Source organism: Lipotes vexillifer, unplaced genomic scaffold (assembly GCF_000442215.2).
Source record: "Lipotes vexillifer unplaced genomic scaffold, Lipotes_vexillifer_v1.1 scaffold250, whole genome shotgun sequence".
In the NCBI taxonomy this organism is placed as follows: Eukaryota; Metazoa; Chordata; class Mammalia; order Artiodactyla; family Lipotidae; genus Lipotes; species Lipotes vexillifer.
Window position 1 is genome coordinate 1634633 of NW_006785198.1, and position 26824 is coordinate 1661456.

A 26824-nucleotide genomic window follows, 5' to 3' on the forward strand; every position below is an offset into this window, starting at 1 on the left:
AAAAATAGAATTGTCTTTGGGTTTTATAAGTCTTTTGGGTTTGTTTATATTTTCTCGAAATAGCAATGCTTTCATTTCCTTATATGATGATTTGTGCATCATATCCCACTACAGTAGCTAAAACTTTTAAAATAATGTCAGATGATATAGTGACAGTTGGTAATCTTGTCTTGTGGTTCCTAAGCATGTATCAGTGTTTCCTAGTAGGTTGGACACAGACACAAGATAGATACACTACCATATTACAGAATTATGCTTGACTTTACTAGAATATTTTGTTTTAGTTAACAGACTTTATTTCTTAAAGAAGTTTTATGTTTACAGAAAAATTGAACAGAAAGTACAGAGAGTTCCTATATACTACCCCTGCCCAGTTTCCCCTACTATTAACATCTTACATTGGTATGGTAGATTTGTTGCAATTGATGAACCAATATTGACACTTTATTACAAACTAAAGTCCATAGTTTACCCTAGGGTTCACTCTGTGTTGTACAGTTCTGAGTTTTGAGAAATATATAATATCATGTATCCACTTTTACAGTATCATACAAAATAGTTTCACTGCCGTAAAATTCACCTGTCCTCCACTGATTCATCCTTTGTCCCCTTCCCCCAATCCCTGGCAAGCACTGTTCTTTACTGTCTCTATAGTTTTGCCTTTTCCAGAATGTCACATAGTTGGAATCATATGGTATTTAGATTTTTCAGATTGGCTTTTTTTTCATTTAGTGGGATGTATTTAAAGGTTACTCTGTGTCTTTTTGTGGCCTAATAGCTCATTTCTCTTTATTGCTGAATAATAGTCCACTGTATGGATGTACCACAGTTTGTTTATCCATTTAACTTTTGAAGGACATTATTGGTTGCTTCCAATTTTTAGCAACTATGAATAAAGCTGCTATAAACATTCATGTGCAGGTTTTGTGTAGACATAAGATTTACACTCATTTCAGTAAACACCAAGGAGCATGACTGCTGAATCACATGGCAGGAGTATGTTTAGCTTTGTAAGAAACTGCCAAACTGTGTTCCAAAGCTGCTTTCCACCAACAATGAATGAGAACTCCTGTTGCTCCACATCTTTGCTAGCATTTGGTATTGTCAGGGTTTTGGATTTTAGCCATTCCTACAGGTGTGTAATGGAATGTCATTGTTGTTTTAGTTTGCAATTCTCTAATGACATATGATGTGAATATCTTAATATGCTTCTTTGCCACCTGTACGTCTTATTTCGTATGGTGTCTTCAAATCTTTTGCCCACTTTTTAATTGGATTGTTTCTCTTATCGTTGACTCTTAAGAGTTCTTTCTATATTTTGGATACAAGTCCTTTAACAGATATGTTTTGCAATTATTTTCTCCCAGTAATGGCATGTCTTCATTCTCTGAACATGTCATGGAGCAGAAGTTTTTTAACTTTAATGAAGTCCAACCTAAAAAATTTTTCATTCATGGATCATGCTTTTGTTTTGTTGTATCTAAAAACTCATTGCCAAATCCAAAGTCATTGAAGTTTTCTCCTCTGTTATCTTCTAGGAGTTTCACAGCTATTCATTTTACATTTAGGTCTATGATTAATTTTGAGTTAATTTTTGTTAAAGATGTATAGTATTTGCCTAATTCCATTTTTTTGCTTGTGGATATCCAGCTGTTCTAGTACCATTTGTTGAAAAGACTATCCATTGAATTGCCCATGTTCTTTGTCAAAGACCAATTGACTATATTTGTGGTGTTCTACTTCTGAGCTTACCATTTTGTTCCAATTATCTTTTGTCAATACTACACTGTCTTGATTACTACAGCTTTATAGTAAATCTTTAAGTTTGGTAGTGCCAGTCTTCTGACTTCAATATTATGTTGGCTATTCTGGGTCTCTTGCCTTTCCATATGAACTTTAGTATCTGTTTGCCAGTATCCACAAAGTAGCTCACTAGGATTTTGACTGTAATTGCACTGAATCTATAATCAAGTTGTGAAGAACTGACATTCTAACAATGGGTCTTCCTATCCATGAACAAGGAATATCTCTCCATTTATTAAATCTTCTTTGATCAGAGCTTTGTAGTTTTCCTCAAATAGATCTTGTATATATTTTTTAGATTTATGCCTTTTTTTTGATGCTGATGTAAATGGCACTGTACTTTAAATTTCAAATTCCAATTGTTTATTGCTGGTATATAGGAAAGGGACTGGTTGTTGGTCTTTTTAATTAATTCTTTGGGCTTTTCTTTATAGACAACTATGTCATCTGCAAAAAAGACAATTTTATATCTTCTTTCCCAGTCTTTTTTTTCTTTTCTTTTCTTGTTTCATTGCATTAGTTAGGACTTCCAGCCCAATGCTGAACAGGAGTTTAAAAAAAGAGGGACATCCTGTCCCTGTTTCCCTGTTCTTAGGGGAAAAGCACCTAGCATTTCATCATTAAGTTAGCATTTCATCATGATGTTAGCTATAAGGTTGTTAAAATATATTCTTCATAAAGCTGAGGACGTTCCCCTTTCCTCCTAGTTTACTGTGAATTTTTATCATAGATGGGTATTGTATTTTGTAAAATTATTTTTCTGCACCTATTTTATATAATTTCTTTTTTAGTTTGTTAAAGTACTGGATTATACTAATCGATTTTTGAAGGTTGAACCAGCCTTACATACCTGGGATAAATCCCAGTTGGTTATGGTGTATAATTATCTTTATATATTAGTGCATTCAATTTGTTAATATTTTGTGGAAGATTTTAAAATATATGTTCATGAGAGATACTGGTCTGTAGTTTTCTTTTCTTGCAATAGCTTTGTCTGGTTTTGGTATTAGGGTAATGCTGGCCTCACAGAATGAGTTAGGAAGTATTTCTTCTGTTTCTATTTTCTGGAATAGATTGTAGAAAATGGGTATCATTTTGTTCCTTAAATCTCTGGTAGTACTCACCAGTAAGACCATCTGGGCCTGGTGCTTTCTGTTTTGGAAGGTTATTAATCGTTGACTCAATTTCTTTAATCAATATAAGCCTATTCAGATTATCAAATTTTCCTTGTGTGAGTTTTGGTAGATTACATCTTTCAAGGAATTTGTTATCAAATTTCATCTAGGTTATCAAATTTGTGAGAATGAGTTATTCATAGTACTCCTTTATTGCCTTTTCTACTGTCCATGGGATCAGTAGTGAAGGTTCCTCTTCCATTTCTAATATTAGTAATTTGTGTCTTCTCTCTTTTTTTTTATTCTTGATGATCCTGGCTAGGGGGTTTGACCAATTTTATTGATCTTTTAAAAGAGTAAGTTTTTTGTTTCATTGATTTTCTCTATTTTTCCTGTTTTTATTTTAATTGATTTCTGCTCTGATTTTTATCATTTACTTTCTTCTGCTCATTTTGCATTTAATTTTCTCGTCTCCTAAGGTAGAAGCTTGTTATTGATTTTAGATCTTTCTTCTTTTCTAGTATATTCATTCAATACTATAAATTTCCCTCTATGCACTGCTTTCACTGCATCCCACAAAGTTCGATAAGTTGTATTTCCATTTTCATTTAGTTCAAAATATTTTTAAAATTTCTTGAGACGTCTTCTTTGAACCAGTGTTATTCAGAAGTGTGTAGTTTAATCTCAAAATAGTTTGAGATTTTCCAGTTATGTTTCTCTTATTGATTTATAGTTTAATTCCATTATGGACTAAAAGCATATTTTGTATGATATCTTTTCTTTGAAATTTGTTAAGGTGTGTTTTATGACCCAGAATGCAGTCTGTCTTGGTGAATATTCCATGTGAACTTGAAAAGAATGTATATTCTGCTGTTACTGGATTAAGCAGTCTATAAATGTCAATTAGATCCAGTGTCCTGATGGTGGTGTTCACTTCAACTATAATTTTACTGATTATCTGCCTGCTGGATCTCTCAATTACTGATAGATAAGTGCTGAAGTCTCCAAATGAAATAGTAAATTTGTCTATTTATCCTTGGAGTTCTATCAGTTTTTGCCTCATATAATTTGATGCTCTGTTGTTAGATGCATACACTTTAAGCATTATTATGTCTCTGGAGAACTGATACACTTATCACTATGTAATGTCCCTCTTTATCCCTGATAATTGTTCTTGATCTGAAGTTTGTTTTGTTGGAAATTAATATAACTACTCCAGCTTTCCTTTGGTTAGTATTAGTACATCTTTGCCCATTTTATCTATCTCTTTACTTTTAATATATCTGTGCCTTTATATTTAAAGTGGGTTCCTTGAAGACAACATACAGTTAGGTCTTCTTTCTCTTTCTACTCTGTGTCTCTGTTTCTCAACTGGTGCATTTAGAACATTGACATGTAAGTGATTACTGATACCCCTGGGATCATACCTACTATATTTATTACTGTTTTCTATTGCTACCCTTGTTCTTTCTTTTTTGTCTTGCATTCTTTTTATCTCACTCTTTTGAAAATTAAGACTTTTAATTGATTCCATTTTCTCTCTTATTTTAGCATGTCAATTATACTTCTGGTTTGATCTAGATATATATTTTTGCTTACACAGTTCTAAAGGAATTTAATATTGTCATGAAGATTTTAAGGTATGTTATGGTTGGGGCTGAACTTCAAACTTATATACTTGATTTTCCTCTTACCTCTTTCAGTCATCTCTGCAGTTTCATCCTCTTCTACCAACATTTATCATATGTAGCATTTCTTCAAAATTCAGCCTTAGATCCTGTTCTTTTCTCTTTCCTATACTTTTTCTCTAGACCAATGACTCCAATATTTTAAATTTCAGGATATTATTCTGCTTTGAGCTCCACATCCAACTGCCATCTTCACAGTTCTCAAAGGCACCTCAAATTCAACATAGCTAAACTGACTTAAAATCTTCCATTCTCAAACGTAAATTTCTGCTGGTATTCTCAGTTTCAGTGAGTTATATCCTTATCTCATTAATTCTTCAAGTCACAACCTAAGGAATCATACTTCACACATAGTATATCTATTTCCTGTTGATTTTATCTCCTTCTGAATATTTTACATCTATCTACTCTTTCTTTCTGCTAATCATAAACAGTTCTACTATCTCTTATCTAGACTGGTGCAACACAAAGCTATTCTTGTCCATTCTTAGTCCCTTCCAATTTGGTTTGAGTGATCTTTACAGAACAGTAATATGATCATAAACCTAGCCTTATCACTTCAGTGACACCCCTTTGTTCTTAGGATAAAAATAAAAATATTTGGGAGTAGGGCTTAATGAGCTGCATGCGTTTTGTCCCCTCCCTCCCTTTCCATCCTCATCTTGCACTCACTTCCCACCTGGCTCTCTGTGCCACACCATGCTGGCCTTCTTTTAGATCTTTAAATAAATAAGTAGGGTTGTCTCCCAGTTCACGACTTCTCTCTGGAATGACTTTTCTCCATATTTGCTTAAGTAACTACTGTTCATCCTTCAGATCACAACTCAGACGCTCCTCCTCTGGAAGTTTCCTTAACCCCAGATTAGGAGAGTTTCTTTGTTATATATTATCTCAGATCTAACTAAGTAGCTCAAATATGTGAAACAAAGCCCATTGTATACATTACAAATTGATTTATATTTTATTTAACAGGCCCACTGACCCTGTGACCTGAATGTCAATTTTTAGTTGCTGTTAAGCCATTTTAGTCATTCATTACTACAACAATAAATCTTTGCTTGTATAAAGCCTAAGATATTGTCTGTGCTGTTGCCATAGCCTTGTTGATACACTTATCTTGACTTAACTGTGTTCTCTCTTAAGATTAGTTTTAATTCCATTTCACCTCATCTGATATTACTGGCTGAATGATTACACCTTTGGCTAAATGACCTTTGGTTAATGCTGTTTAACAAATATGCATCAGGTAGATATAACATGCCAGACATTATACCAGGAAAGAGGACTGTAAAAGTGCAAAAACTGGTCTCTGACTTCAAGGAGCTACAGACTCTTTAGAAGAAAGAGGTATTTAGAGATTTGCATGATTTATGATCAAATGAATATTAGAATTAGGATGGCAGGTTAAGAGATACAAAACGGAGAAAACTGAGAAGAACTTAGTTTGATAAAATCAACACCACATTTAAGATACTATATTTGGAAAAATTACACCCATAGGCACGTGTTACTATTGTTTGGAGAGCTTATACCATAGGTTAAATATGTAAAGGAGGAAACAAACACAATTTGGTAAGAAGAGCTCTTTGTTAGAATTTTCTACTTCCTACTAGCTAAATGAATTATGCAGAAGCCACCTATAAACTTTTGTGTCAACTGATGGATAAGATCAACCTAGTAGTTTGAAAGATTATTTGTACTGTAAATCATAGAAGCATGTTACTGCACATTACATCCGACACTATTAGCCAGAAGAATGGCTTCATAGGCAATAAAGAATATAATGTGAGAGATAAGGCATGGCAAGGTATTTCATTTTCACAATTCATTTTCCATGGAAACTCTATAACTGAGTCAGAATTATGGAATGGTAATGTGACATTTTGAATTCTTTTTTTTATTTCATCTTTTACTGTCTAAATTATGTAATAACTTTTTTTAAACATATTTATTGGAGTATAATTGCTTTACAATGGTGTGTTAGTTTCTGCTTTATAACAAAGTGAATCAGTTATACATATACATATGTCCCCATATCTCCTCCCTCTTGCATCTCCCTCCCTCCCACTCTCCCTCTCCCACCCATCCAGGTGGTCACAAAGCACCGAGCTGATCTCCCTGTGCTATGTGGCTGCTTCCCCTAGCTATCTATTTTACGTTTGGTAGTGTATATATGTCCATGCCACTCTCTCACTTTGTCACAGCTTACCCTTCCCCCTCTCCATACCCTCAAGTCCACTTTCTAGTAGGTCTGTGTCTTTATTCCCGTCTTACCCCTAGGTTCTTCACGACATTTTTTTTCCCTTATATTCCATATATATGTGTTAGCATACGGTATTTGTCTTTCTCTTTCTGACTTCACTCTGTATGACAGACTATAGGTCCACACAACCTCACTACAAATAACTCAATTTCGTTTCTTTTTATGGCTGAGTAATTTTCCATTGTATGTATTTGCCACATCTTCTTTATCCATTCATCTGATGATGGACACTTAGGTTGTTTCCATCTCCTGGTTATTGTAAATAGAGCTACAATGAACATTTTGCTACACGACTCTTTTTTTTTTTTCAGTACGTGGGCCTCTCACTGTAGTGGCCTCTCCCGTTGTGGAGCACAGGCTCTGGACGCACCGGCTCAGTGGCCGTGGCTCATGGGACTAGCCGCTCTGCGGCATGTGGGATCTTCTCGGGCCGGGGAACAAACCTGTGTCCCCAGCATCAGCAGGCGGACTCTCAACCACTGCGCCACCACGGAAGCCCCTACATGACTCTTTTTGAATTATGGTTTTCTCAGTGTATATGCCCAATAGTGGGATTGCTGGGTCATATCATAGTTCTATTTTTAGTTTTTTAAGGAACCTCCATACTGTTCTCCATAGTGGCTGTACAAATTCACATTCCCACCAGCAGTGCAAGAGTGTTCCCTTTTCTCCACACCCTCTCCAGCATTTATTGTTTCTAGATTTTTTGATGATGGCCATTCTGACTGGTGTGAGATGATATCTCACTGTAGTTTTGATTTGCATTTCTCTAATGATTAATGATGTTGAGCATTCTTTCATGAGTTTGTTGGCAATCTGTGTATCTTCCTTGGAGAAATGTCTATTTAGGTCTTCTGTCCATTTCTGGATTGGGTTGATTTTTTGTTATTGAGCTGCATGAGCTGCTTATAAATTTTGGAGATTAATCCTTTGTCAGTTGCTTCATTTGCAAATATTTTCTCCCAACCCGAGGCTTGTCTTTTGGTGTTGTTTATGGTTTCCTTTGCTGTGCAAAAGCTTTTAAGTTTCATTAGGTCCCATTTGTTTACTTTTGTTTTTACTTCTATTTCTCTAGGAGGTGGGTCAAAAAGGATCTTGCTGCGATTTATGTCATAGAGTGTTCTGCCTATGTTTTCATCTAAGACTTTGACAGTTTCTGGCCTTACATTTAGGTCTTGAATCCATTTTGAGCTTATTTTTGTGTATGGTGTTAGGGAGTGTTCTAATCTCATACTTTTACATGTACCTGTCCCGTTTTCCCAGCACCACTTATTGAAGAGGCTGTCCTTTCTCCACTGTACATTCTTGCCTCCTTTATCAAAGATAAGGTGACCATATGTGTGTGGGTTTATCTCTGGGCTTTCTATCCTGTTCCATTGATCTATCTTTCTGTTTTTGTGCCAGTACCATACTGTCTTGATTACTGTAGCTTTAGTCTGAAAGCTAAGTAGTATAGTCTGAAGTCAGGGAGCCTGATTCCTCCAGCTCCATTTTTTGTTCTCAAGATTGATTTGGCTATTCGGGGTCTTTTGTGTTTCCATACAAATTGTGAAATTTTTTGTTCTAGTTCTGTGAAAAATGCCAGTGGTATATTGATAGGGATTGCATTGAATCTGTAGATTGCTTTGGGTAGTAGAGTCATTTTCACAATGTTGATTCTTCCAATCCAAGAACATGGTATATCTCTCCATCTATTTGTATCATCTTTAATTTCTTTCATCAGTGTCTTATAATTTTCTGCATACAGGTCTTTTGTCTCCTTAGGTAGGTTTATTCCTAGATATTTTATTCTTTTTGTTGCAATGGTAAATGGGAGTGTTTTCTTGATTTCACTTTCAGATTTTTCATCATTAGTATATAGGAATGCCAGAGATTTCTGTGCATTAATTTTGTATCCTGCTACTTTACCAAATTCATTGATTAGCTCTAGTAGTTTTCTGGTAGCATCTTTAGGATTCTCTATGTATAGTATCATGTCATCTGCAAACAGTGACAGCTTTACTTCTTCTTTTCCGATTTGGATTCCTTTTATTTCCTTTTCTTCTCTGATTGCTGTGGCTAAAACTTCCAAAACTATGTTGAATAAGAGTGGTGAGAGTGGGCAACCTTGTCTTGTTCCTGACCTTAGTGGAAATGCTTTCAGTTTTTCGCCATTGAGGATGATGTTGGCTGTGGGCTTGTCATATACGGCCTTTATTATATTGAGGAAAGTTCCCTCTACACCTACTTTCTGCAGGGTTTTTAACATAAATGGGTGTTGAATTTTGTCAAAAGCTTTCCCTGTATCTATTGAGATGATCATATGGTTTTTCTCCTTCAATTTGTTAATATGGTGTATCACGTTGATTGATTTCTGTATAGTGAAGAATCCTTGCATTCCTGGAGTAAACCCCACTTGATCATCATGTATGATCCTTTCCATGTGCTGCTGGATTCTGTTTGCTAGTATTTCGTTGAGGATTTTTGCATCTTGGTCTGTAGTTTTCTTTCTTTGAGACATCCTTGTCTGGTTTTGGTATCAGGGTGATGGTGGCCTCGTAGAATGAGTTTGGGAGTGTTCCTCCCTCTGCTATATTTTGGAAGAGTTTGAGAAGGATAGGTGTTAGCTCTTCTCTAAATGTTTGATAGAATTCGCCTGTGAATCCATCTGGTCCTGGGCTTTTGTTTGTTGGAAGATTTTTAATCACAGTTTCAATTTCAGTGCTTGTGACTGCTCTGTTCATATTTTCTATTTCTTCCTGGTTCAGTCTCGGCAGATTGTGCATTTCTAAGAATTTGTCCATTTCTTCCAGGTTGTCCATTTTATTGGCATAGAGTTGCTCGCAGTAATCTCTCATGATCTTTTGAATTTCTGCAGTGTCATTTGTTACTTCTCCTTTTTCATTCCTAATCCTATTGATTTGAGTCTTCTTTTTTTCTTGATGAGTCTGGTAATGTTTTATCAATTTTGTTTATCTTCTCAAAGAACCAGCTTTTAGTTTTATTGATCTTTGCTATTGTTTCCTTCATTTCTTTTTCATTTATTTCTGAATTGATCTTTATGATTTCTTTCCTTCTGCTAACTTTGGGGTTTTTTTGTTCTTCTTTCTCTAATTGCTTTAGGTGCAAGGTTAGGTTGTTTATTCGAGATGTTTCCTGTCTCTTAAGGTGGGATTGTATTGCTATAAACTTCCCTCTTAGAACTGCTTTTGCTGCATCCCAGAGGTTTTGGGTCGTTGTGTCTCCACTGTCATTTGTTTCTAGGTATTTTTTGATTTCCTCTTTGATTTCTTCAGTGATCACTTCATTATTAAGTATTGTTTAGCTACCAAGTGTTTGTACTTTTTACAGATATTTTCCTGTAATTAATATCTAGTCTCACAGCATTGTGGTCAGAAAACATAACTGATACAATTTCAAATTTCTTAAATTTACCAAGGCTTGATTTGTGACCCACGATATGATCTATCCTGGAGAATGTTCCATGAGCACTTGAGAAAAATGTGTATTCTGTTGTTTTTGGATGGAATGTTGTATAAATATCAATTAAGTCCATCTTGTTTAATGTATCATTTAAAGCTTGTGTTTCCTTATTATTTTCATTTTGGATGATCTGTCCATTGATGAAAGTGGGGTGTTAAAGTCCCCTACCATTATTGTGTTACTGTCAGTTTCCCCCTTTATGGCCTGCTAGTTTTTGCCTTATGTATTGAGGTGCTCCTATGTTGGGTGCATAAATATTTACAATTGTTATATCTTCTTCTTGGATCGATCCCTTAATCATTATGTAGTGTCCTTCTTTGTCTCTTCTGATAGTCCTTATTTTAAAGTCTATTTTGTCTGATATGAGAATTGCTACTCCAGCTGCTTTCTTTTTTTCCATTTGCATGAACTATCTTTTTCCATCCCCTTACTTTCAGTCTGTATGTGTCTCTAGGTCTGAAGTGGGTCTCTTGTAGACAGCACATATATGGTCTTGTTTTTGTATCCATTCAGCCAGCCTGTGCCTTTTGGTGGGAGCATTTAGTCCATTTACATTTAAGGTAATTATCGATATGTATGTTCCTATTCCCATTTTCTAAATTGTTTTGGGTTCGTTATTATAGGACTTTTCCTTCTCTTGTGTTTTTGTCTAGAGAAGTTCCTTTAGCATTTGTTGTAAAGCTGGTTTGGTGGTGCTGAACTCTCTCAGCTTTTGCTTGTCTGTAAAGGTTTTAATTTCTCCATCAAATCTGAATGAGATCCTTGCTGGGTAGAGTAATCTTGGTTGTAGGCTTCTCTCCTTCATCATTTTAAATATGTCCTGTCAGTCCCTTCTGTCTTGCAGAGTTTCTGCTGAAAGATCAGCTGTTAACCTTATGGGGATTCCCTTGTGTGTTATTTGCTGTTTTTCCCTTGCTGCTTTTAATATGTTTTCTTTGTATTTAATTTTTGACAGTTTGACTAATATGTGTCTTGGCGTATTTCTCCTTGGATTTATCCTCTATGGGACTCTCTGTGCTTCCTGGACTTGATTAACTATTTCCTTTCCCATATTAGGGAAGTTTTCAACTATAATCTCTTCAAATATTTTCTCAGTCCCTTTCTTTTTCTCTTCTTCTTCTGGAACCCCTATAATTCGAATGTTGTTGCATTTAATGTTGTCTGAGAGGTGTCTGAGACTGTCCTCAGTTCTTTTCATTCTTTTTTCTTCATTCTGCTCTGCAGTAGTTATTTCCACTCTTTTATCTTCCAGGTCACTTATCTGTTCTTCTGCCTCATTTATTCTGCCATTGATCCCATCTAGAGCATTTTTAATTTCATTTATTGTGCTGTTCATCATTGCTTGTTTCATCTTTAGTTCTTCAAGGTCCTTGTTAAATGTTTCTTGCATTTCCTGTATTCTATTTCCAAGATTTTGGATCATCTTTACTATCATTATTCTGAATTCTTTTTCAGATAGACTGCCTATTTCCTCTTCATTTGTTAGGTCTGGTGGGTTTTTATCTTGCTCCTTCATCAGCTGTGTGTCTTTCTGTCTTCTCCTTTTGCTTATCTTACTGTGTTTGTGGTCTCCTTTTTGCAGGCAGCAGGTTTGTAGTTCCTGTTGTTTTTGGTGTCTGTCCCCAGTGGCCAAAGTTGGTTCAGTGGGTTGTGTAGGCTTCCTGGTGGAGGGGACTAGTTCCTGTGTTCTGGTGGATGAGGCTGGATCTTGACTTTCTGGTGCGCAGGTCCACATCTGGTGGTGTGTTTTGGGGTGCCTGTGGACTTATTACGACTTTAGGCAGCCACTCTGCTAATGGGTGTGGTTGTGTTCCTGTCTTGCTAGTTGTTTGGCATATGGTGTCCAGCACTGTAGCTTGCTGGACGTTGAGTGAAGCTGGGTCCTGCTGTTGAGATGGAGATCTCTGGGAGATTTTCGCCATTTGATATTATGTGGAGCTGGGAGGTCTCTTGTGGTCCAGTGTCCTGAAGTTGGCTCTCCCGCCTCAGAGGCACAAGAGTGACTCCTGGCTGCAGCACCAAGAGCCTTTCATCCACACGGTCAAAGCTCTGTGCCCCAGCTCATGGCGGAACTTGAGGCAACTCGAGGCGTCTGGCTGCCCTGCTGTCTGTCCGTCTGTTGGCTCTGCAGTCAGTCTGTCTGACCTCCCACTGGCAGGCTCGCAGCTCAGCTGCTCAGCCTCCAAAGGTGCTGCCACCGCTGGTTTCCCCAGTGAGGGAGAAAGACTCGACTCTTTTTGAATTATTGACCTAACAGCATTTCTGTCAAGTTTCCACATTTTGGCCCAATACATATAGAGTCTGGCTTCTCTATATGGTCTTTTGTTATAGGGTTACCCTCATAAATGTGATTTTGTGTGTGGGTGGACAGTGTAATAATTATTATATGAACAGCAAGCCGTTCAGAAAAAAATTCTGAGATTTAATAAAATAATTATCTTTGCTGAAAATAGAAATATGTGAAGTTTTAACAGTTCCAGACAAACAGGACCAAATTTGACTTTATGAAACCAGGAAGGCACTAAAAATTATATTCACAGCAAAATATTCATTCTTACAATTAGGTGCCCATGACACATGCTGATTTCCAAAATATACCAGCCATAGCACAACAGGGCAATAATAACAGACAGGTAAAATACATTATATTAAAAAAACCCACAATTATAAACACATGAAGATAAACTTACTGGTTCTCCTGCAAATCCCCTGTCTCCTGTACTCCCAGGGGGTCCTTGTAAACCCTGAATAAACAAAGGCAAAACTTGAAGAAAAAGTGATGCTTGAAAATGCTTTAGTCAGTTTCCCTACCTCAGCTTTCCCTCAAAATCCTCCCATCTAATTTTTCTGTCTACCGCTATTTGTTTATTTTTTTGTGGCAAAAATGCATAACATAAAATTCATCACTTTAGCAATTTTTAAGTGTATAGTATGTGTAAATTTACAGTACTGTGGCATTAAGTATATTCACATTGTTGTGCTACCATCACCACCACCTATTTTCAGAACTTTTTATCTCCCCAAATTGAATCTCTGTACCCATTAAATAACTCCCTATCCCCTACCCTCTTCCCCTGGCAACCATGACTCTACTTTCTGTCTCTATGAATGTGACTACTTTAAGCACCTTATATAAGTGGAATCATACAGTATTTGTTCTTCTGTGTCTGGCTTATTTCATGATGTCTTCAAGGTTCATCCATTTGCAACATGTGTCAAGACTTCCCTCCTTTTCAAGGTTGAATAATATTCCCTTGTATGCATATACCACATTTTGTTTATCCATTCATCATCAATGAACACTTGGGGTTTTCTACCCTTTGGATATTGTGACTAATGCTCCTATAAACATTGGTGCACAAGTATCTGTTTGTATCCCTGCTTTCCATTCTTTGGGGTATATGCGAAGAAGTGGAATTGATGGATTATAGGTAATTCTATGTTTAACCGTTTGAGGAGCTAGGCATACTGTTTTCCATAGCAGCTCCATCATTTTACATTCCCACCAGCATATCACAAGTATTCCCATTTCTCCACATCCTTGCCAACACTGGTTATTTTTTCTGTATGTATAGGTGTGTGTGTGTGTGTTTAATAATAGTCGTTCTGGATGGGAAGTGGTATCTCAATGTGGTTTCGATTTGTATTTCCCTAATGACTAGTGATACTGAGCATATATTCATATATTTATTGGCCGTTTGTATAACTTCCTTAGAGGAATGCTTACTCAAGTCCTTTTGCTCATTTTTTCATTGTGTTGTTTATTATTTTATTGTTGAGTTGTAGGAGTTCTTTATATCTACCTGTATTCTTTATATTTAATCTCCACTCCTATACAGTGACAAATATTTGTCATCCAGAATTATTTTAGATTCAGATTCATTTATACTTTTAATATCAATATAAAAAGTTTTTTTCAAAAATAATATACTTGTGATGTATTAATAAGTATGACTTATGACCTAGGAAGGCACAAAGCTCTCAGAACCTAGATGACCAGAAATGATCAAATCGGACCTCTCCAATGTTCTTTATTTTCCTCCATTTTTACATCATGCCATCTATGGTACCATAAAATTTAGTCTTAGATATGGGGGTATATTCTAAAATGGTATGTAAAACTCTAAATTAAATTCCAGGTCCTCTTTGATCCTTCCATTTAAAGATTAACTGAGCATGTACTGTGTGCCGGACACAGATGACTACTAATGATGTATAAAATACTGCCCTTGTTTATTTGCAATTTGCTTCTTCTACTCTTCTACGTTACTGACCTTGGGAAATTTGGCAATTATACAGCAGATCACAATTACCATTTTATCTTAAAATTGAAATCTAAAAAAATATATTAAATTAGAAGTAAAGACGTTCAATACTTCTAGCAACAAAGAATCTTCTAAGTTATGATTATCAATGCTACGTTTAGTTACATATGATTGTCTGGTTAGAGAAAGGGAGATATGCAAAATCTCATGGACTCCTATTGGAGTAAGACCATGTTTCAATCATGAAAATCATCTGCTACTCATGTACTCCAGACTCCTAAATTAAGGGATCCCTCTGTGCCTGGTATGCCAATTGAACATACAGCAAGAGTTCAGAACCTTAAATAATGTCTGCCCAGTTTGCTTTGTAAAGTGTGTTTGCACACAATATTAAGCTTAATATGTACTTGTAATACTGTTAATGGTGCATAAATGCTGTTAGGCAAAGCTATGAAATGACCTAAATGGATTCTAATTATTTTTATTGGAGATGAAGAAGAAAAGCAAAAGCTGGCACAAAATAAAAATTCCCTTTAAGGCTTTTCAGATGCTACTGAAATACATTATTTGTAGTACAACTCCTTGCTCTATGATGCATCTCAGCAATTATGGCAACGATGACCAGGAGGATAATGACTATGGTGGTTGCTATTTATTGACAGCCTGTGCTGAGCACATAATGAGCATCATTTGTTATAACTATAAAAGGTATCTCATTTTAATGATAGGGAAACTGAGGCTCAGAAAGGTTAAATAATTTGTACAAAGTCAAAACAGCTATAAGTGACAGAACCAGAATCTGACCTCGAATGTGTCTGACTCCAATGCCATGCTCTTCCACTACCCTAAACTGCTTTTTACTGAATTCCATGAGAAATCAAGCATCCAATGCCTTTCCATTTTAAATAAACATCTTTCGAGCATCATCAAGACATTTTATGAGAATAAGCAAGGGACTATATAAATGTTATTTCTATTGCCACACTTTCACTGTAGGATCATGAAAATGTGTGCATTCTGCTTCATTGTCTGAAGAACGGGAAAGAATAGAGTTAATACTGTATACTTTTTGTATTGTAAAGATTATGAAATAAATGCTTCTCAAGTATTCTGAGTTACTACAGAGAAAACTATATTTAAAGAAGAAATGCTAAGTGTTTCCACTTCCAATATTGGCCAAGTTGCTCCTATCAAACCGATCTATATAGAGATAAGTATAAACCCAAGATAAAATATTAAAAAGGAAAGATATGAAAGCACTGAAGAAAGACCAAAAATAGGCAGGAACTAGAGTGGTAGGGTCTACACTTGAAAGAAGGAATGTCACTAGGTGAGTTTCTGATTTTTTTATATGGCTTTTAGCCAGAGGAGAAGCCATACAAGATGGTTAAGATAAAGTAGGATAGAAACCTTCAGTCTTCTTGGCATGGAGGACCCTAGGGCAGAATTTGAAGTGACCATAGGTGGTGAAAATTGGTGAAAGAAAGAGCCAAAGAGGAGCCTCAGATTGCAAATATAAACTCTGCTTATAGCTCTTGCTGACATTTAAGGTTTGTATTGGTATGGTAGACTACAAGTAGCCCAGACAAGGCTAAAAGAACTTAATAGAGATTTCAGCAGCCACCTACCACAGAGGAGAGAAAATTTGGAGTTTTACCAGTCAAGTTGACTGCCTGCCAAGTTAAAAACAAAACAGTACTCTTCAAAGAAATATAACAGACTTTAGAGTCGGTAAAATGAATCAGTCAAAATGTTCAAGATACAATTCAAAATTATCAGACAGGGAAAATTTCCCATATTTATAAGAAAAGGCAATTAATGGAGACCAAACTCAAGATTACAAAGATGTTATGATGTATCACACAACGATTTTAAAGTAGTTAGTATAACTATGCTCAATAATGTAAATAAAAATGTACTCATGATGAATAAACAAATAGGAAATCCCAGAAGAGAAAGAGCATTTGTAAAAAGAAACAATGACAATTATAGAGCTGAAAATTAAATATCCAAATAAAACTTAAAAATACAATATCATAAATAAAATTTTATTGAAAGGCTTAACAAGTTAGAGAAGATAGATTCCGGTTGCCCAATTGGAAAAAAAAACAAACAAACAAACAGGAAAAAGAAAGATTGAAATAGGAAGGAACAGGGCCCCAGGGATCTAAGGTAATCAAAATGACTAACATATATTTACTTAGAATACAAGAAGGAAAGGAGAGAGAAAATGGTGTAGAAAAAAATATCCTAAAAAGAAAGTTGAAAAATTTCCAAATTTAGTGAAGGCAAATTTACACATGCAAGAAACTCAGAAAATATGAAGCTGGATAAATGTGAAGAAAATCCATCTGGACACATCATAGTCAAACTACTGAAAGCCAAAGATAAAGAGAATCTTGAAAGCAGCCAGAGAAAAATGATACATTATATGCAGGGGAATAATGATAAAGCTAAGTGTGGACTTCTCATCAGAAATAATGCAGGCCAAAAATAAATGGCATGTCATCTTTACAATGCTGAATGGAAACAAACAAACAAAAAACCACGTTGACCCAGAATTCTATAACCAGTGAAAATATCCTTCAAGAATAAAGGTGAAATAAAGAAAAACTAAAAGAATTCATCACTAGAAGAACCTGACTGTAAGAAATCTAAAGGAAGTTCTATAGGCTGCAGGGAAGTATACCACTTAGAAATGTGCATCTGTAGAAAGGAATGAAGAGCACCAGAAATAGTAAATGCATGGATAATTTTAAAAATTACTACTTTCCTCCTAAATATCTCTAATGTATGTTTCATTTATATTAAAGTAGAATTTTAACTTTGCAATATGGGGTTTATAACTTATATAGATATAAAACAAATAGAGCATATAAGACAGGATGCTGGTAAACAGGCCTCTATGGCTGCAAGTTTCTTACAATTATGTTAAGTATTACTGTATTAACTCTAAGTAGACAGTGGAAAGTTACAATGTGATCCCTAAACCACGGGTTGGCAAACTACAGTCTGAGGGCCAAATTTGGACCATCAGCTGATTTTGTAAATAGTTATTTTTGAATAGTCATGCTCATTGCTTTATATACCATCTATGGTTGCTTTCACATTATGATGACACTAGAGCTGAGTAGTTGTGACAGAGACCATTTGGCCCACAAAGCCTGAAATATTTTGTGGCACTCTACAGAGAGAGTTTGCTGACTCCCGACCTAGAATAACCACTTAAAAGTAATAATGAGAAGTAGAGCTAAAAAGCGAATAGTTAAATTAGAGTGGAGTTCTCAAAATCATTCAGTGCCTAAAGAAGGCACTGCACACCACCACTGCCGCCACAACAGAGGAGAAACAGACATAAAAAATGGTGGACCTAAATCCAACCACATCAATAACTACATTAAGTGGAAATGGAGCAAACACTAATTAAAAGGCAGAGGTTTTTGGAATGAATAAAAAGGTAAGATCTAACTTTAAGACATTCACTTTAAACATCAAGGCACAGATGGTTTGAAAATAAATGAATGAAAAAGATATGCCATGCAAACAGCTAGAGAGACTTACATATCAAATAAAGTAGATTTCAAAACAAACAGTATTACCAGGGATAAAAAGTATTACCAGAGATACAGAGGAACATTTTGTAATGATAAAAGGCTCAGCTGATTGGGAAGACATAGTAATCATAATGTGAATACTTTAAAAATAGTTTCAAAATACGTAAAGCAAACACTGACAGAATTAAAGAGAGACACAGACAAATACCAAATCATAGTTGGAGAATTTAATACCCTTAACTCATCAACTGAAAGAATATCTAGATAAAAATCAGTAATATATGAGCTGTTATAGTTTTTATAAGATTTAGAAAACTAAAACGTTACTCAGGCTTTATCACCTTAATAACACAATGAATCATATCCCTTCTTCTTGATTCGCCCTTTGAGTCAGATATACGTGTGGATGTAAGGCAAGTATAGGAAACAATGTTGGCCCATAGACAAATATACTTCTCCTGTTTATCTGGACTAGCAGAGTACTATATGTGTTACCAATCTCCTTGTAATACCTAGCTTTAGAATTATGACAATTTAGAGATGTATCTTTATTTTACAGATGAAGAAAATATGATCCAGAGAGCTAACCAATCTAACCAAGACTATACAGCTATTAGGAGCGTGCACTAGAACAAAGGTCAATCTGATCTCCAGTGTATCTTTCTATTATACAGCACTGCCTGCTTGTTGACAGTGCATAAATGATGAGAGACACTGAGATTACCGTGCAGGATCAAATAAATCTTTGGGGCATCTGGATTTTTTGGATTAATTGATCCAAGCTTCCCTGAGATCTCAAAAGTCTCTTTCAGTTCGATCAAGATCGAGGAGACAATGTAGGTATAAAGTTAAGAAAACCTCAACAACTAGTGTTAACTCATGATTTACTGTCTCTCACTAAGGTAACTTTACTCTTCCGGTAGTCTACGAAACTTGTTTGCCATAAGCTACCGTTACAAAATGGTTCTAGTAACTTTTATTTGATTGAGAAAATCAAATATCAAATTTTACATTTATCCATGCATATCTGATAGGCTGAAAATGAAGGTAAAACTCTAAGGAATGTCAACAATGTACAAAATGAGTAAGTAATTTTATTTCTCTTGGCCTCATTTTTCTAAAGTAAGAGGAATGGACCTGATAAATTCCAAATTTCTCCACTCAACTACAACATATTGGTTTTGTATACAGTGTAGCAAAGTGGAAAGAATCTCCAGAAACACCATTTACAATGATATAATAGAAACTTAGATGATGAATATTAATACTCAAGGAATGTTCTTTGGCGATGACTTCAATTAATAATATAATGTCCCACAGAAGTTCTTTCCCTGGATACAGTCATTCTTCTCTTTTAAGTCTCTGCTGCTTTAGGTTTGACCATTGGTAAATATAATGCTATTATGGGAAACAACCGGCAGGGGGCAGCAGATTTCACAGAGGAACAAGTAAATGCAGTGACATTAGTGATAATTACTACAGCAGCTAAAACATTTTTGTCCTCTCCTTTTCTGACTCTTCAGTTGCAGTATATTTAAATTATGATCTAATTTAATAACTTTAAATTATACATATATATATATGACAAATCAAAATGTCATTAAAAATTATGATTACAAATGGAATTAAAAACCCATACATTTAAGCTCATGTGCTCAAAATTATATATGTATATATGTGTAATATATATGTGTGTGTGTATATATTTCTCTTTCTTAACAAATACACTTTACTCCCCCTCAGTTAGTGATGATAACCACAGAACTTGTGTTCCAGAGAAGGAATTGTATAATTCTGAGATTTTTGATGGTAGGAAAATATTTAGCATTATATAGTATTAAAAACTCTTAGAGCAGTGCCATGGGAAAACATAATGACACATATAGCTCCACACTCCAAGGGTGCAAACAACACTCAAGGTGAGTTGAAATGAAACTAGGCAAGAAGCCTCAAAGAAGTTTCTTATGTTAGCTTTATTAATATTCTGTTATATTTACATGACATCATACCACTTTATCTTGAAGTGGATTTTACAGAAAAACTATGATAGAAGAGGTGAAGTAAAAGTATCAGTTATCACCACTGGTTTATAGATATAGGTACAAAAAAGGCCCAGATTGAGTAAGCAATTTGCCTCAATAAAAGACTGACCCAAGGACTGAAGAAGGAAAAGAACTTGTATTCTCTTAGTCTAAAATACTGATTACTAAACAAGAGTTGTATCAGAGAATAAAGTGGATAAAATTTGCTTATAGCTTGGCAATTTTTAATTACTTACTTGTTTCCCTTGAACTCCTCTCTCTCCAGGGTTTCCAGTCTTACCCTACATAAGAAAGAAAATGCCTGGGTCAAGCAACTTCCTCCCCAAATATGAATCACACACCAAGAAAAATGGAAGATATTATATGTTCATCTTTAATGTGAAATATTTTACTACTTACAATAAGACCATAAGGCCCTCTTTTTCCTTGATCTCCTTTTTCACCCTAACAAGAATCAATACCAGGTGAGTTAATCAGAATGTGAATTATGGTCTTATACACACTAACATACACTCACATACCAAAAAATAAGACATCAAATACATAGTTCAATAATAAAAAGAATATATTTCTGTGTGTGTAGTAAAAACTTTATGTATGTTTCATACTTAGACTAAGAAAAAATTTAGAACCATACTTTTATAAGGAAATACATCAGTGTTTAGACAGGTAGGACATATGGGCTCAAAAATATTTAACTGTGTATGAAATGAGAAAATAAGTGATTACCTTGGCACCTTGTATACCTTGTTCTCCTAAGAGACCATCTGGTCCTCTTGGTCCCTAGAGATGGAAAAAATATCTTGTTGTTAATTTTAAATGTTTCTTTTTTACTGTTATGCATCCTTACAAATGGAGACACTGGACTCCTTTTTAGTTGAAAAACTCCTTTTGCTTGTTTCTGTGCCATGAACACAGTAAAGAATACAGTTAAGTGTATGGATGAACCCATTTGCAGGCGAGAATCAGGCCAGTGTTTTCAAGATTTAATGACAAATAGTAAATCAGATGACCAGAAAAACAGCTGATTCAGTTGTTGAGGTAGCTATAGCATAGGTTTGTTACTTGAGTATTTTGTTTACCTTATCCTTTACTCTGCAGAAATCCAGGATTTATTCTAAAAACAACTCTAAATCAACTTTAAAGTGGCTGGTTTGTTTGTCCAAACAGTCTTCCTAAGTTTTATATTTTTGAAATGGAACTCTTCTCATCACTCTATTAGAAAAAGAATGCTGACTGCACTGTTCCCCGCTATGCACCTGCTTGACAGCTGAAAGATGGCAAGGGGCACAGAAAAGGAATAGAAAATGTTGCTGGGAATGTTCATGTAAATTTAAAACTTCTCAGCTATGTTGCTATCAATATTAATTCAGTAATTAGTTATGAAGAAGCATTAGTTGCAAAAGTCATTCTCTAATGAAAGAGGACAGTATATGTTCCTTGCCTAATTATAACTGTCCTTGGAAGATCTTAAAGTCCTTTGCAAGGGAATTAATTTAATTCTACAACCATTAACTGAACATATACTGTGAAAAAGGCGCTGCATTAAGTGTTATGGGAATCCGCATTATGAGATAAGGTAAATTATATAAATAACTATAAAATAGGCAGAGATATTGTGTGTTAAGGGCTAAAGGGATCAAAGGAGGGAGAGAGCTTTCACACGTTTGTAAAGGGAATGAAGATATTATTTTGACAGTCAGAAATAATGCTCTAAAAGAAATTCTAGATGGAGGCATAGTATGAGAAAAGGGTAAAGAAGCAGGAAAAAAGATAATTAAGAATGAAAAAACTAGTTTGTTTAGCTGAGCTGGTGATTACATGGAGTATTTCTATACGAATAAACAATTGTGAAAAGACTGGGATTTAAAACGTGAAGGACTTGAGTTTATATTTGAATCAATAAGCAATGAGGAGGCGCTGAAGATTTCTATACAAAACAGTGATACAAATCTCCCAATAGAGCATATGCTGATTTGAAGAAGACCCGTAGGCTTCAATATCTTCTATTGTATCCCATCTGAGGCCAGCTTAGTTTAGCTTTACACTATTAAAAAGCTGCTTACTTCCAGGAAGATCCCACATGCCGCAGAGCAACTAAGCCTGTGCACCAAAACTACTCAGCCTGCGCTCTAGAGCCCGCAAACCACAGCTACTGAGCCCGCGAGCCACAACTACTGAAGCCCGCGCACCTAAAGCCCGTGCTCCACAACGAGAAGCCACCGCAATGAGAAGTCCACGCACCACAACAAAGAGTAGCCCCTGCTCCGTGCAACTAGAGAAAGCCCGCGTGCAGCAATGAAGACTCAATGAAGCCAAAAATAAATAAATTTGAATAAATAAATTAAAAAAAAAGAAATGAAGGAGAAGATATCACTACAGACCACTGAGACATTAAAGGGAAAATAAGGGACTACTATTGATAGAAACAACTTTTCACACATAAATTCTACACCTTTGGAGTAAACTGACCCATTCTTCAAAAGCAAAATCTCAAAACAGGTCAAGGACAAAGAGATTATTTGCATAACTTTGTATCTATTAAAGAAATTGATTTGTAAATAAAAACCTTCTGAAATAAAAATCTCCAGACACCCCCCCCAAAAAAATAAAAAAGAAAAAAACTGCTTGCTGTCAACAGGACTCTCTTCCTTGGTGCCCTTAGGGTAAGTGAAGCCCTGATCCTCTTGGACACATCCACAGGATTGGAGAGAAGACTCACACTCCACGAGGATCTATAGCTCCACTGGGCATACTAAAGCTAAAGCCAAAGCCATAGCTCTAGCCCTACAATTTCTGTCTATATTTAAGGTACTCCATGATCTGTCCCCAGTTTACTTTTTGATCCTATTTTCCCATAAAAGACTGCAAAACTAAGTTAAAGTATTAATGTACAGGACCTTGAATGTCAAATTGAGGAGTATGGACTTAATAGATAAGTGACTTTCAAAGTGTGTTGTTGTTCATTCAACAAACATTTACTGAGTGCCAACTATAAGCCAGGTATTGTTTTAGGCCCAGAGGATACAGTAGGGAGAAGAGACAAATCCCTGAATTTATAAACAAGCAAACAGATATAAAATTAAAATATAAAATGACTATAGGTAGTCAAGTGTAATGAAGAAAAAAAAAAGGAGGTTAAGGGACTAGAAGGAGCCCAAGGTGGGGGGCCCCACTTTAGATCAGGGTCTGAGAAGGCTCTCTAAAGTGACATGTGGGTAGATCTGAAGGAGCTGAGACTGCAGGCTATGCAAATAACTTGGGGAAAATCATTCTGGCAGGAGAAATAGCAACTGCAAAGGTTCTGAGGTGGGGGCTTCCTTGGAATGTTTGACAATTAAGTAACTGAAGATGGAAAAAAAGAACAATGTTTAAAGGATGACTCTGAAGTTTTAAGTGCAAAGATCCCTCAGGACCTTGCTCCAGTAGTCACCTTCATCTTATCAGTAGCCTGTATTGATTCTCTTTCTCCAGCACCTTCTATGCTTATTTTCTTTTTTCTGCCCTGTAAGAAAACACTTTCCAAATTTTTTTGGAGTAATAACAGCACGTGGCTGAGAAAATATGAAAAGGAATCAGTGGTTAGCATTCTAAAATACCACAGAAAACAAGTAAGATCTAGAAATGTATCCACTGGTAACTAGGCACTTAACTCCTTTGCAACACGAAAGTTCTGACTTTCTTGGATATTTTGTTAGTAAGTAACCAGTGGAATTATGACAGCATTAATATAAAAACAAATTGGAAGTGTAAGTTTGTTTAGGGTAGAAAGTGGGGGGAGTGGGGAGAAGATAACAATTTTGACTCTAGACAACCAACCACAATGGTAAATCCTCCAAGGCTAATGCTAGAGTTAGAAGTCATTCTGTCTAGGTTTAAAAGTTAGCAGCCCATAAGGATAAAGCTTCAAAAGGCCCCCAAACATAGAGTAATAAGTTAAAAAGAATTTTTAAAAATTGTTTGGTCCAAAAATGATTGAAAAAAGTCTCATTTCTTAGATAAAAATAAGATTAAGTGGTTGCCTAGATATATATGCAGAAAAGCCTGCATTGAGCTCAGGAAGAAAGTCTCATAATTAACTGCCAGTTTCTGCCTCAGCACATAGATCACCCACTGTCAAGGCTGAACTAGTCTAAACCCTGCTTTGTAAGATGAAGCAACTGAAGCCTGCAGATATCAATATAAGTGAGTCACCTGATTCACATAATGTCTAAATGTCTAAAGACTTTGAATAACTATGCTTTATTAAGTTTATAATATTTTTTCAAATGTTAAAAAATAAATAGATGTAATCCTGTTATCAAGTGAATTCAGGCTGAAATAGAGGACGTGAAGTTTAGAAGAAGCTTACAAAATGAATATTAAACACGAGTAAAATGCTGATTGGTATTATAGTTGAAAGGAACTCCCTCCAAAATTAAGGAATACTTTAATGATAATCACTCATTTTTTAATGTTTTCTATTAAAAAATATTTTTACTTAAAAGTACTTTCACATTTATTATTTCATTTACTAAACCAGGACTAGACAGGGAAAAAAGAAAGAGAAGTTTCTGCTCCCACTGTGATGACAAAGGTAACCACATTAAGTTAAAAAAAAAGTCTAAGTACAACAATTATATTTAATTAAAGGCTATAAAGCCTGAGGTTGCTAGTTAAAGAGGTTAAGGCTGGCAGACTCTAGGAAAGTTTGGTCTTCTCTATGCTTCAGTTAAGGGTTGGTTAATTAGCTAAAAGCTTAGCTTTATCAATATCTGCAAGTTTCACTTTGATATTGGTTGTAGAAGTTATCCCTGGAGTTATTCTTCGACTCCTGAGACATAACAAGCTTCAGGACAAGCTATAAGACAAGCAATATTATAATAGGTACCTAATTGGGTATAAAGTTATTTTTTCTAATACCCGCCTTAAAATCTCTACCTATAAAGCTCTTGAAGAATGTACTCCGGTTAAGTTTAAAAAAAAATCTAATCTTTTCTTTATCCTCTTTTGGAAAAGTTAAAGTTGGCTACAGGTAACTCTCCCATCAAACAATCTCAAACTACATGAATATTTTCAGCCAATCCTGTTATTTTTTTCAGTTATATAAGGGGCAGGATTACACAATCTTCATAAAACTAGTTAGAAAAATTTTCACAATACTAAGTTGCTTAGGTTATTTCCTGAGATGGCAGGTATTGTTGCTTGTCTGAGCTTTTGCTATTCTGTCAATATTGTATGATACTTTAAAAGCCACTGGACTGTAAGTCATTAAACCGTAAAATCCATGTGGTTTAGATCTAAGAAAAAGTTAACCTTGAATCCTCCATGATAGTAAGAGAGTGTTTGACAGATGGTATTATATCAGTAAATGTTAGATAGATGAATGGCAGATGGATGGATAGGAGAGAAGCAGAAGGACAGGCAGACTCCTTGGGTTGTGGTCCTACCATTCATGATGTTTGCATGTTCACCTATGATAACAGTACAAATCACAGGCAGAACAGCAAGGGCACACAAGCACTAGTTTCATAATGAGAGTTCTTTGTGTGGCCTCCTAGTGCAAATGTGCCTAGCTTCCCCTCCAATGTACTGTGACACAGCTGTGCGTCATAAAGTGTTACAGGTGTGCTGGAAATATTGACTCCCTCAGCCTTTGGGGTAGCAAGAAAGGGCTGGGGCACAGGAATTCCCAGCCAGATACTTTTTTCATTTATCCCTGTGGGCTGGACATATATTCTCATTTTTTGTGAGTGAAAAATGTTTGTAAGGATATTTATTATGATCACATCTATAGTGGAGAATAGATTGGAGAATGGATTGATGGGAGAAGAAGATATTAGGTGATAATTAGAATGGAACTTCATAATACTATATTCTTTCCCAAATATACTGGTCTTTAGTTCTTTTTGATATTCCCAATGTTCACTGATTATCTGAAATATTCTCCTGTAAAGGAAGCACTTTTGCATTAAACAAAGCCCTTATTTCTAAACAAAAAGACCTTGTTTAGAAAATACTGGTGAACTTTAAATAATTATGAGAAGCCATTTGGGAACAAATCAGTAAAACGTATTTGGAGGATGAGAGGAAAATAGACACTTGAAGAGGTGAGAATTGAAAACAAGGTGTCAAATCAGAAAAGAGTAATGATTTGCCCAAGGATCATAGGGAGGTTAGAAAACTGCAGAGAATATGAACTTTCCATATGACTTATCAGATAGTACAAGTGGTTCAGAAACATATCTTGCTTAGGTACATGGCTTATGCCTGGATAATCAATAAGACCTCAATTACTTAGCTATTAACCAAAGTAAGTATTTCTGTTTTTTAAAATCTTTCACAAAACTGGTTGAACTTTCCCACTATGAGTAATACAAAGTTGAATAAACACATTTGACCTAACCAAGTACTGAATGCTGGCAAGGTACAGACCACTCAAATGACAGAGTACAGATCATCTTCCACGAGTTTTTATTTTATTATTTTAAATCTCATTTGGGCTAAAACAGATGTGGCCATCAGGATTATTTATAGAATGTAAATCCATAAGCCAGAAAGGAAAATAGTTTTTCAGAAAAGAAATGACAATACAGAAAAATTTGCTCTCTTTCTTTAATCTTCACCTAAAACACAGCACATGAAATTAAAGT

At 35.4% G+C, this 26824-nt stretch overlaps 1 protein-coding gene across 1 annotated transcript in view; it reads right to left on the reverse strand.

Annotated features, from left to right (window-relative positions):
* The window catches only part of COL24A1 (collagen type XXIV alpha 1 chain), a 382692-nt gene that overhangs the window by 128888 nt on the left and 226980 nt on the right, over positions 1-26824 (reverse strand). Inside the window, exons 29-32 of the mRNA XM_007457245.1 lie at positions 20922-20975; positions 20592-20636; positions 20429-20473; positions 13022-13075 (exon numbers count right to left, since the gene is read on the reverse strand). Of these exons, the coding sequence (XP_007457307.1) occupies positions 13022-13075; positions 20429-20473; positions 20592-20636; positions 20922-20975 (198 nt within the window). The remainder of the gene's footprint in view (positions 1-13021; positions 13076-20428; positions 20474-20591; positions 20637-20921; positions 20976-26824) is intronic.